The following is a 10,687-nucleotide window of genomic DNA, read 5'->3' on the forward strand; positions in this document are numbered from 1 at the left end:
TTCTAATGTTTTTTTTTTACAGTTTGCAGAAGTTGCATCGTTAAATATTTGGCGAATAACAAGTATTGCCCGATCTGCGAGGTACAGGTTCACAAAAGTAGGCCGCTATTAAATATACGTCCCGACTATATGTTACAGGATATTGTTTATAAACTGGTACCTGGATGTTATCAAAGTATGCTTTTTCTTTAATGGGAAGAGACTCGACTTTCTTATCACATTAGGTATGATAACGATGACAAAAAATATTATTTCAGACGAGATGCGATGTCGGAGAGAATTTTATGCGAAACATCCAGAGGCGTGTAGTCAAGATGCGATGCCTCCGGAAGCTCGTGGAGAACCTGCAGACTCGCACATATATTCTCCGGATGAATCTCTCAGCTTGTCCCTGGAATACTATAATCCTTGTACAAAAGATTTAAATGAGACGAATTCTGGGAAATCCCTTTTAAGGCGATACTTTCGGTGTCCTGCAGCGGTTACTATATTCCATTTACAAAAACTAATAAGGGCCAAGTACGGCCTTGGTGATGCAAATAGAGTCGATGTAATGTACGAAGAGGAACCGTTATGCAGTAGTTATACATTAATGGATGTGATGTATATCTATCATTGGAGGCGGGTATGTATTCAATTCATTTAACGTTACGTTAATTTCATTAAGAGGCATACTTATCCACGCTAATACTATATTTATTATGTTGCAGAAAGTACCGTTACATTTAAGCTATAGGATATTTGAAACATCTTCGAAACGCCTGAAATTATCGGAAGACAATGCGAACTATAATAAATCGTTAATGGACGCTGGTATCGATTCCATAGATCTGAAGGACGAGAAGTCGTTGAAACGCGAGTGGAAAGAGGTGCAATTAAAAATATCGGAAACAGGTGTGATGAGCATAACCGATATATCGAGTACAGTAGTCAAGAGGGAGGCAGGAATTGAGAATTTGGAAGGTGAAAAAACTGGAGGGGAAACTATAACTTCCATTGCGGAAATTAATAAAGCGGATTCAGTGAAAATAGAAAATTGTGGTGTATCTAAGTCTTCTGTAGAAATAATACCGTCTACTTTGATTATTGACGCACAAATGACAAAGACTCCAATATTTTCTGAAACGAGCAACGCATTCCTCGTTACAAATGACATTAAGTTTACAGGCGACAATTTATCGACTAACTCGAATTGTACATCGCTAACTAATCAGCAGAATGGGACTGCAACGAGGCAGACAAGTGAAACGAGAAATTGCACCGCTTCTGCAAAACTGCAACAGGACGCACAAGAAGTAAAAATCCCCAATCAAAGCATTAAAGTCGAAGATAAATCGGAGACGGTTTCGCAAGGGCAAAAAAGCATTGGTCACTCAGCGACGCAATTTACGGAGGAGAACGTAATTGTTATTGAAGACACGGAAAAGACAGATGCGCATGCGAAAAAAATGTCGATAAATAACAACAACAATAACGCAGATTTCCAGGCCGAGACTCAGAAGGAATGCATAAAAAGTTCGAACGAGGCAAAGATGGGAAGTGCTGGATCGAAAATTGACGCGTTAAGCGTAAAATTACAATTTCAACCGAAAATGGGTCAAGTTAATAACACTTACTCCAAGAGAGCGCCGAAGGAGAAGCGAGCGACTCTTCAACAACAAAGTGCGAAGAAGTCTGACGTTAAGTCATCGACCGAAGACACAAAGCTTACTGACGCGAAAGCGCAAACGAACTGCGGGAGTGTAACGGGTAAAGTATCAATTTCGACGGCGACTCCTTCGCAGAAGTCAGCGTCCGCGTCCGCGGTGGCGTCTCAAAATACTTCGAACTCTTCGTCCGGATCTGACAAGCAAAAAGCTCCCGACGAGAGGGATAATCAAAGTATAAACATCGATTTGCAGCAAGCTTTGAATTTGCTGGAGCAAAGAAACTCACCCGTACAAACGTCGACGGAATCTGTCCCGAGAACGAGTCACGCCGCCGACGTGGCCAATCAGAGATTACAGAGCAACAATATAGCGGCGGTGAATGAGAACATCGCGTCCACCGTACCGAACGTTTCCACATCCACGATCAGTCAGACGACGTCGACGTTCCCTTACACGCTTCACGACATCGTGACCAACTCGGCCGTTCTGAAATCAGCACTAAATTCCAGCAGCATACCTCAGAAACCGTTAGGGACGCCTTCCATTGCTTGTTCAACGTCCAACAACCAAATGTGCCCGTTGCCTCAGTTCAACGTGCAAACGTCATCCATAAATGTGTATTCCATACCCACGTCGCTGAAGAATAACTACGGTAACGTCGGTCAGGATGTAAATACCGTGACGGCCATGTCAACAGCAACGATCACAACGACGGCAATGTCGAAACCGATGTCAACATCATGCCCGATACCTCCGTGTCCGGACGCGATCCCCATATCGCTGATGAAGCAGATGTCCATGCGCAAGCAGGACGTGACCGCGAAAGGTACCAATCTGAATGAGATTTGCGCGAAAATCGGCTCCAACACGATTGGCTCGAAGATCAACGATATCTGCGCGAAGATAGGGGAGAACTCGAAGGAGAAGAACAGAATGGACGCGCACGGTAAAGCGGACGTGCCGGATCTGCTTAGAATAAGCGGTAAGAAGAACTCTACGCCGTTATTGCCCAATTCGGACACGGCGATCAAGCATATACCGAACATCCCGAACGTTCCGGTGTATACACCGAGCAGCAACGCGGCGACGATGGAAAATAAGAGCTCCAAGCCCGCTTTACCTACGTCTACGTCCGCCGGTGCGCTGGCGGTGCCGACGTCGTCGGCACCGGCGTCGTCCCACGCGACCCAGAGACTGGCGCTCCTCACGAAGCAGAGAACGGTCGGGTACAAGACCCTGCGCGACCCGCCCAAGTCCTGGAATCCCACGTTGTCGAAAAACAACTACGTGGCGGCGAAGAATCAGGCGAAGGAGATGCAGAATCAGGCACAGACCTCCGTATCCGACGGCGCGAACAAGCAGATCCCGTCTAAGCCGGCCAAGATCTTCAAGATGCGAAACATGCCGCGGTACCTGGGCAATCCCGCGTCAGGCGTGAAACCCATGTACGGGGTGACGAACGACACGAAGGAGAAGGAACAGTCGACGGCCAACGCGAAAAGCGCCACCCTCAACATGATGAAGATCGATCCCAAAACCCTGTCGCCCATCGTCTCGACGATCAACTCGCCGATCGTCTCGCCGCCGCCTTACTCGCCGAACGCACGAAGCTATCAGAACACTCCGTTCTCGCGGGACATATGCCGGAACACCGGCTCGCCCATATCGCCGAGGAACTCCCCGGTAAATATGCTGTCGACCAATCCATTCATACCGTCTCCCACGCCCAACACGAATCCCCGGATCATATATTCTCACTTTCCACCCCCGTTCCCAGATGCCAGCCGATTCCCGAATCCCCTGATACGGTCGCCCATCGGCATCCCGCCTCCCAGTGCCTTTCACAGCAGTCTACCGCCCTCGATCAACAAGCTGTACCAACGGTCGAGCTACATCCCGCAGACCACCGGTTACGCGCCGGTTGTCGGCCAGCCGCCGGCGGTACAGAGAATACCACCTAGCACGCACTCGTCCTCGCCGAAGTCGCCCAAGGCCTCCTCGCCGAGCTCGATCTCCTCCGCATCGTTCAATCTCGGGAAAACGGAGTCACAGTCGCCGATCACGTCGACGGTGGACAGCGTCGCGCTGCTGCTCTCTAAGAGCGTGGCCGTGCCGGTATCGATGCCGGTGCCGGTGTCCGTGTCGCTGCAACGCGAGCTAAACGCGTTCAATCTATCCAAGACCGGCGGCTTGTCGCCGAGTTCGACTTCCAACGTCGTCAAGACGTCAACCGCGAGCGACGCTGACGTCGAGGCGCAGCCGAAGCCGAACTCCTCCTCGATGTCGATGTCGCTCAATTTGCCGACGAGCGCGGAGACACCCGAGAACTCGTCGAACGGCACCAATGAACGAAAGCAGGGTAAGGAGACGGAAGCGCGGAAGGCACAGGAGGCCGCGCGATGTAAAGAGGACAATTCCAAAGCGAAGCTTACGGAGACGAGGTGCAGCGTCGAGACCGCTGAGAACGCTGCGAGCCTGCATGACAAAAGGGAGAGGAGCCAAGCGGCCAAGATCAACGGCGACGTTACAACGGAACAAATCGCGAGTAAGAAATCTAAGGAGGACGGTAGTAGCGACGTGACGGCGACGAAGGCGGAGGCGACCGAACGAGACGGCCAGGTAGAACGGCCCTCGTCCAAAGAACGGAATAATATTCCGAAGAATAGCACTCAAGTCAATATCAACGACTCGCCGGCGGACGATTCCAAGAACGAAGATCTCGGCAAGAGCGGTGAGCAGATACAGGGTAATAAATCTGAAGTACAAAAAAGTAAAGCGGAGACGTGATCGTGAGATAAGAAGGATTAATCATCTTTAGATGCGAGTTGCAAAAGGTCTCGCTACGCGTATTTGGTGGCATTTAATTCGGCACAGTGCGGCTTAAGTGTAGAATGAATCCTGTAACAAGCTTATACACGGCCCATGTTCTGACGTTTACTGCCGGTGAATCTAGCATTTCCAACCGCACGATTGAGTGTGTGTATGCGTATGCATATTGTATACATGATACATGTATACATACAGAGTGATTCGTATAAAGTAACCGATTTGATTATTAGCAAAATTTGAAGACGTATGAAAAAGTAGCCCGAAAGAATACTGTCGTAACTAAAAAAAGTTTTGATTTTGAGTTAAGCCCATAAAAAGTGCCTAAAATTATCTATGTTATGATAGTGTCACAAGTCTACATGCGAAATACGTTGCACGGGGCTACAGTGTCGTTCTTCTTTTGAGCCAGTTATATTCGCGATTTCTTGAATAATAGTATTGTAAGCTAAGTGACAAGTGAATCACGGTAGACCGCTTCAAGAAACGGTATATAAGTTATGTTAGGCTGTTTTTTTTATTGCTGTGCTGGACTGCACTAGAACTTTCCTTCTCACTTTCGCCAAATTGCAAATGTATACCTAGTTCACTTCAAGTACAGAGAGTGTTCACTAGTAAGCAATAGAAATTAGATTATAACAAAATATCATAATTGAAATTGCGTTAGTCATTTCACAATTAAAAAAAATTGAATTAAATTTGTTTTTTCTCTCCCCTGAAAATCGTGAATTGTTGAGTAGCGACAGTATTCTTTTCGGGATGCGATATAGTGGAAACGATTACTGTTAATTTTATTATTATTATTTTTTTAATGGAATGCTTTTTATTTTATAGTCCAATAGCCCTTTTTAAGATAAGTTTAATGATTACTATATGAGGGCATTAAAGGTCAGTCGAGGTGTGGTATATATATATATACACACACACATACACACACTTGGATATTTATAAAAATTGTGCTTATGCCATCTCTGCCGGCGCATTACGAAAAATGTCAGAAGATAAGCTGGTTATGAAGCTGGATGCCGATAAGTTTTTACAACATGTGCATCATGTAAGGAGCAAAGAGCACTTATGACCATTGTTGAAGATGTTTCACGACGTGTTAGAAATCTGTATATTTCTGTAAATAGCAATCGCAAAAGATCTAATTATTTTATATTATAAATGAGTTATTATGACAAATATGTTGAATATATTATTTTATAAGTGTACGTTAATGATATAATTATGAGATCGTCTGAATTTTCATACGCATATCTAACTTTGATATTAACGTTATTGACGTTAATCCACCATTGTTACTGTACTTGCATACATGTATAGATGTGTATCTAAGATCCCACTTTTATTCCCTATGTCTCTCCCATATATTTGTTTTTTATTTCAAATGAGTTTCAAACCGATTTCTGTTTAACGGACGTTCGTAACTCTTTGCCACCGCGATCTTTAGCCATTTCTATGATATTATTCGATATTGAATACAATGATTAAATTGTTAAACGGTATTTTATTAAAATATGTGAAACTATTTTGATACGCCACGATCATATATATCGTTTCATAGTATGAAAAAAAGCAGTGAAATATGTTTCAAGTGGGACAGTCTCTATGTCATGTTTTTCTTACTTCGTTACACATATATTACATATTGCAACATAACGAAACATATATAATATAATTATTTTTTTTCACAGATACGAATATAAGTTGTGCACTGAGCACTTGGAAAACAGGTTATCTGTAAAGTTATATATTTAAATCAACTATATTATTTGTATCTTTTAGTGCATATGCTTGCTGTTAATTTGTTAATAGCGTTATGTATAATGCATTATAATGTCTTAATAACATATAATGTGCATTCTTGTGCATATTAAACGGATGCAAGTTATTCCTTAGCGTTAAGTAACTAAAAGTGTTGCAATCACTTTTTCGATAAATAATGTAATTACGGAAAAAAAACATGTTTATGGAACGTGTGAACACATAATTATTCATAGTAGGAAGAGAGTACCCATACACACACGAGCACATTAGATATGTGTATAAAAAAGTATTAAGTATAGTTGATCTAATTAAATTAATAATAATGTTACCTAAATTTAAATTATACATTTTTATATCATATAAGATTGATGAAAAAAATTTATATAGTCTGGCAGCGTTGAATATTTTTGAAAGGCCCTTTATTTATGTATATTAAAAGGAATTAGGATTGTACTATATTTATATATATATGATGCAATAATGTTTCTGAGAAACAATTTTATTTCCAATTTTAATATTTTTTTTTAGATAATATTATACATCTTTGTACAACATTAAGGATGTTCTGGACGGTTTGTCAAAATGCTACGAAGTTGATGAAAATTTAATATCATGTTCTGCATCCTCTTTCAAAATATCGAGGCTAAATTTCAGATCGACTCACAATTTAGATAAAAAGTTATCAGTTGTTTAATATCCGAGTTTTACAGAGAAAAGTGTAAACATTAAAAAATGCTACCAATATAATATTTTACACATAAGTAGCAACAAAATTTGAAACTATTTGCCCCAACTATTTATATGCATTTTTTGTCTTTAGATCCCTGGAGAATTAATATCGATGTTTTTAATATTTCCTCCATACTTTTGGTTGGGTCGGTGCCTCCGGAACATCCTTAATGTGTATTTAATGCAATATCGGTTAAAGTATGTAAAAATAAAATTCAGTTTACATGTCATTTTGTACAATCGAGAGCCAAAATGCTATCTTTTTTTCGACGTAGAGAGATTGAATTGCACTTGGATGGAGCTTTTTTTCTCTTTAGTAGATCAATCTATCGTTGAATAAAAAAGCACAGCAAGAAGGAAAAAAAGAGACTAGTAGAGGAAAAAGTTCGAAAGCACTTCTATTTGCTATTTGAATCGATAGCATTTTTGCTTTCCACTGTATCAATTAGTGATCTGTAACAGATAATAATTTTGGAAAAACGAAAATTAAAATGGAATTAACGATTTAAAATTACTCTTGTTATCGAAGTTATACAACTATATAAAATGTTATCAGTTAGAGTATTCATAATTACTAGAGCACATTCTATTTTAATTAAATTTTAGGTTTCTCACTTTCAGACCAATCCAGTATCAAAACGAAAGTAATATAATTTTCGAGGGTAATTTTGAAAATATTCGAAGAGACTGCTAATGGTAGTGAAATGTCCGAGGCCTTATCCTGTCATATATCGAATAATTAATATGGAACAATAAAAATGATAAAATGTATATGCGATATGATTACGACAAAAAAATTAGTTGACAATTAAATACTGTGATCATTACGTTACTTCATCTTAGATGAAAAAGATATTTTAACAAAGCAAAATTATTAGTCGTAAATGCATAATATTTTTCTGTCTCTCTTTCTGTCTTTCCTCTCCCTCTTTCTTCTCCTCCCCCTCTGTTCTTTCTGCGTTTTATTTCTCCCTCTATTTTCTTTCAACTCTATTCATCTAATCCATATGTTTCTTCATTTTTAATAGTATATTTATGCATTGTATTGTCCGTTTATACGATTGTGCGCATCGATGAAAAAGCAAACAAACGTGAATTGAGAGAAGCATCAACAAAGTAAAGTTTTAAATAATTTTTATGGTTGGAGATCAATTTCTCTTAGATATGCTAATTTTATTTGTATATAGTGTACTACGATTATAAAATATATATTACATAGTAATAGAGAAAGAATTACTAATTAATATAATTATATATTTAATTAAAAGGATATAACCACACAGCATGTATCTTTCCGTCGAAACAAAAACAAATTTTTAGATAAATACTGGGCTGCAGAATAGAAAATATATTGTATTTTTAATCAGTTTTTATATATGTGTACATGTGTGTGCATATACATGTATAAACATATAAAAGTAATAATTCTATATGGAATTAGAAGATATTCTCTTCGCTAATAATGCAAAAATATAATTGACTGCACCTACATAAAACTGTATTATTAATATAGAACATTTCTCCTTCATATATACAAATCGCTGTCAAAGCAAAGTTGAAGAATCTCTAAATTGTACATTATAATCGTCTATCAGATCTATATATTGGATATTTTTTCAATGTGTCTTACAACATCCTTCAGCTTGTGCACCAACTCTTGCAGCTGTTGTACTGTACACGTAAATGTTACATGTCTCATTTGATTGCACTCTTTTGTACTCACTCGTATGTTATAAATTGGTACGTTGGTAAAACGAGTGCTCATCTGCAAACAATACAATATTTAATTATACATATATACAGATTACATAATGTAATTCACGAAAAATGTTTATATCGTTGAAATTACATTGTATGAAGTAATAGGATCAACGTAGCATCGTTAAAGGATAATGAATTTACCTTAACGCAATGATGTAAACGCCAATCTATGTCCACTACGTGCGGTAAGTTATTTCCTGTCAATTCCAATTGAGTCTGGATATTTTCCTTGTTGTTTATGTACCTACTACATAGCGTTTCAATTCTTTGCCCATTGATATGTTCATTTTGTAGGAAATGTTTCAGACTTTCTTCATCATAGTCGTGTCGAGCAGCCTCTATGAAGAGGCAAGATATATTGGCGAAAGCAGCTTTTATCAGATCCGACTTGGATGGATATACATTAGCGACAGCAGCTACAAAAGATGTAATTAATTATATAAAAATTTGTATTTCAAATACTTTTATATTGAGATAAACCATATAGTGAGACCTACTTACTTTTTCCGTTGCTAACGTTCTTAGAAATATGCAACATTATAATATCTAATAATTGTAGAAACGTTTCTTCGGGTAAGACATTGCTATTTTGGATGTTTGCTACGCCGTCGATAATTTCCTTTGCTAATTCCATCTCGACATAGTATAGTATCAATTGTTCTCATCAAATCTATAGCTTGTGCACATGTACTCCAACAATTTGAATGATTTAAAATTTAAATCAAATCTTTGAAAATCATGAGGACTGATTAATGTGTTAGGGACGTTGTTTAATTACAGTCGATGGTTTTGCCTAAAATAGAGATAAAACAAAAATTAGATTAATTAGTATTAAGTAATTCTTTATAATAATAAGTATTTTATATAGATATTTCATATAACCATGCCTCACATTTACTGAAATGTCAGAAAATTGTAATATCTCACCCTTTTTCGAAAGGGATTTAAATTAAAATCCGTCTGAACATCACCCACGTCGGCCACATCTGAATTTCAACCACGAGGTTTGTGTTTTAACACTAGACTGCATTAGAATAATAAAAAAGCACAGTATACATTGAGACAATCCATGGAGGTTAAGGAGTAAACACCCCTGTCAACTTGTCGGCGCGGGGATGAGGCACTGGTGGGGAGGGGGATTGAATCGTCGGCCATGTTTTTATGGACCACTCGTGCTGCTGTCTACTGGACATTATTTGGAATTTTCAAGTCAATCCAATGATCCAAATACACACATGGTAAGTAGTCAAGTCCGAATGTAAGCAGAAAAAGTGCGTAATAAGTATTGGCACAATTTTGGAGCTAAACTAAAGCTGTTTGTATAGCGGAGCTAATTGCATACAGCTCTCTTTAGAAGCTGTATATTATTTCTCATACTTTATTTTAAAATGTCTCTTTCTGTATTACCAAATTATTAAGCAGATGATACAGCTAAGTATCGATAGGTGACACCACGAGTGGCACTGATCTCCCTCCCCAAGTCCCCAAGTTCCACGTGGTCCCCAGTCCCCACCAGTGCTTCACTCCCATTGGCCGCGTTCAGGAAACACAACTGTTGAGTGAGCGCTCATTATGATTGGTTCTTACACTTAGATCCGGAGTAGAACCAAAGGTAAGAACCAATCACATTAAAAGAATCACTGACCGTTCACTCAACAGTTGTGTTTCCTGAATGCGGCCATTCATTAGAGAGTCCCCCATTCTTATTCACCCCCTCCAGGTCACTCTTTCAACCCCATTTCACTGGCACCCCGTGCCCATGGCCTGTGCTCGCATTGCTCGCAGCACCCGCAGTCTGGCACGTTGTATAGAAGTCTGTAGAAGTGTGTGCTCACCACGTGTTCCCGCTTCTCTCTTTCTTGATTTTTTATTTTATATACAGAAAAAAAATCAAACCTGCTTCGCATGAACAATGGGTGAGTATAAAAATCGATTAGTTTTTCCGATTAATT

General features: G+C 39.5%; 3 protein-coding genes across 4 annotated transcripts in view; 2 read left to right on the forward strand and 1 right to left on the reverse strand.

Annotated features, from left to right (window-relative positions):
- Positions 1–15: 15 nt before the first annotated feature.
- On the forward strand, positions 16–6,588 carry LOC112464201 (protein suppressor 2 of zeste-like; the record flags this gene model as incomplete). The annotated part of the gene is made up of 3 exons (XM_025031057.1): positions 16–175; positions 258–625; positions 711–6,588. Coding segments are annotated over 3 exons (4,254 nt in total), but the record flags the coding sequence as incomplete, so codon positions are not given.
- A 1,358-nt stretch (positions 6,589–7,946) lies between these two features.
- On the reverse strand, positions 7,947–9,878 carry LOC112464173 (COMM domain-containing protein 3). Of its 2 annotated transcripts, none has more exons than XM_025031014.1 (4): positions 9,663–9,878; positions 9,237–9,528; positions 8,877–9,151; positions 7,947–8,739 (listed from the first exon to the last, which is right to left on the reverse strand). In XM_025031014.1, exons 2-4 carry the CDS (start codon positions 9,367–9,369, stop codon positions 8,572–8,574), a joined length of 576 nt encoding a protein of 191 aa, XP_024886782.1. In that variant the 5' UTR covers positions 9,370–9,528; positions 9,663–9,878; the 3' UTR covers positions 7,947–8,571. The 2 variants fall into 2 exon arrangements, with proteins under 2 accessions (XP_024886782.1, XP_024886783.1); XM_025031015.1 differs by having other exon boundaries at positions 9,628–9,878.
- A 651-nt stretch (positions 9,879–10,529) lies between these two features.
- LOC112464169 (F-box/LRR-repeat protein 4-like) overlaps positions 10,530–10,687 on the forward strand; it is a 4,181-nt gene continuing 4,023 nt past the window's right edge. The window contains exon 1 of the mRNA XM_025031009.1: positions 10,530–10,651. Within this exon, the coding sequence (XP_024886777.1) occupies positions 10,648–10,651 (4 nt within the window). The 5' untranslated portion in view covers positions 10,530–10,647. The remainder of the gene's footprint in view (positions 10,652–10,687) is intronic.

Source organism: Temnothorax curvispinosus, unplaced genomic scaffold, assembly GCF_003070985.1.
Source record: "Temnothorax curvispinosus isolate PA1 unplaced genomic scaffold, ASM307098v1 QBEX01013997.1, whole genome shotgun sequence".
Classification (NCBI taxonomy): domain Eukaryota; kingdom Metazoa; phylum Arthropoda; class Insecta; order Hymenoptera; family Formicidae; genus Temnothorax; species Temnothorax curvispinosus.

Bases quoted from the DNA above. Each gene is read 5' to 3' on its own strand.
- LOC112464173 (XM_025031014.1), bottom strand. From the start codon at position 9,369: ATGGAATTAGCAAAGGAAATTATCGACGGCGTAGCAAACATCCAAAAT. The intron at 9,152-9,236 runs GTAAGTAGGTCT...CATCTTTTGTAG, and splicing joins GAACGTTAGCAACGGAAAAA to CTGCTGTCGCTAATGTATAT. The intron at 8,740-8,876 runs GTAAATTCATTA...TATTGTTTGCAG, and splicing joins GTTTACATCATTGCGTTAAG to ATGAGCACTCGTTTTACCAA.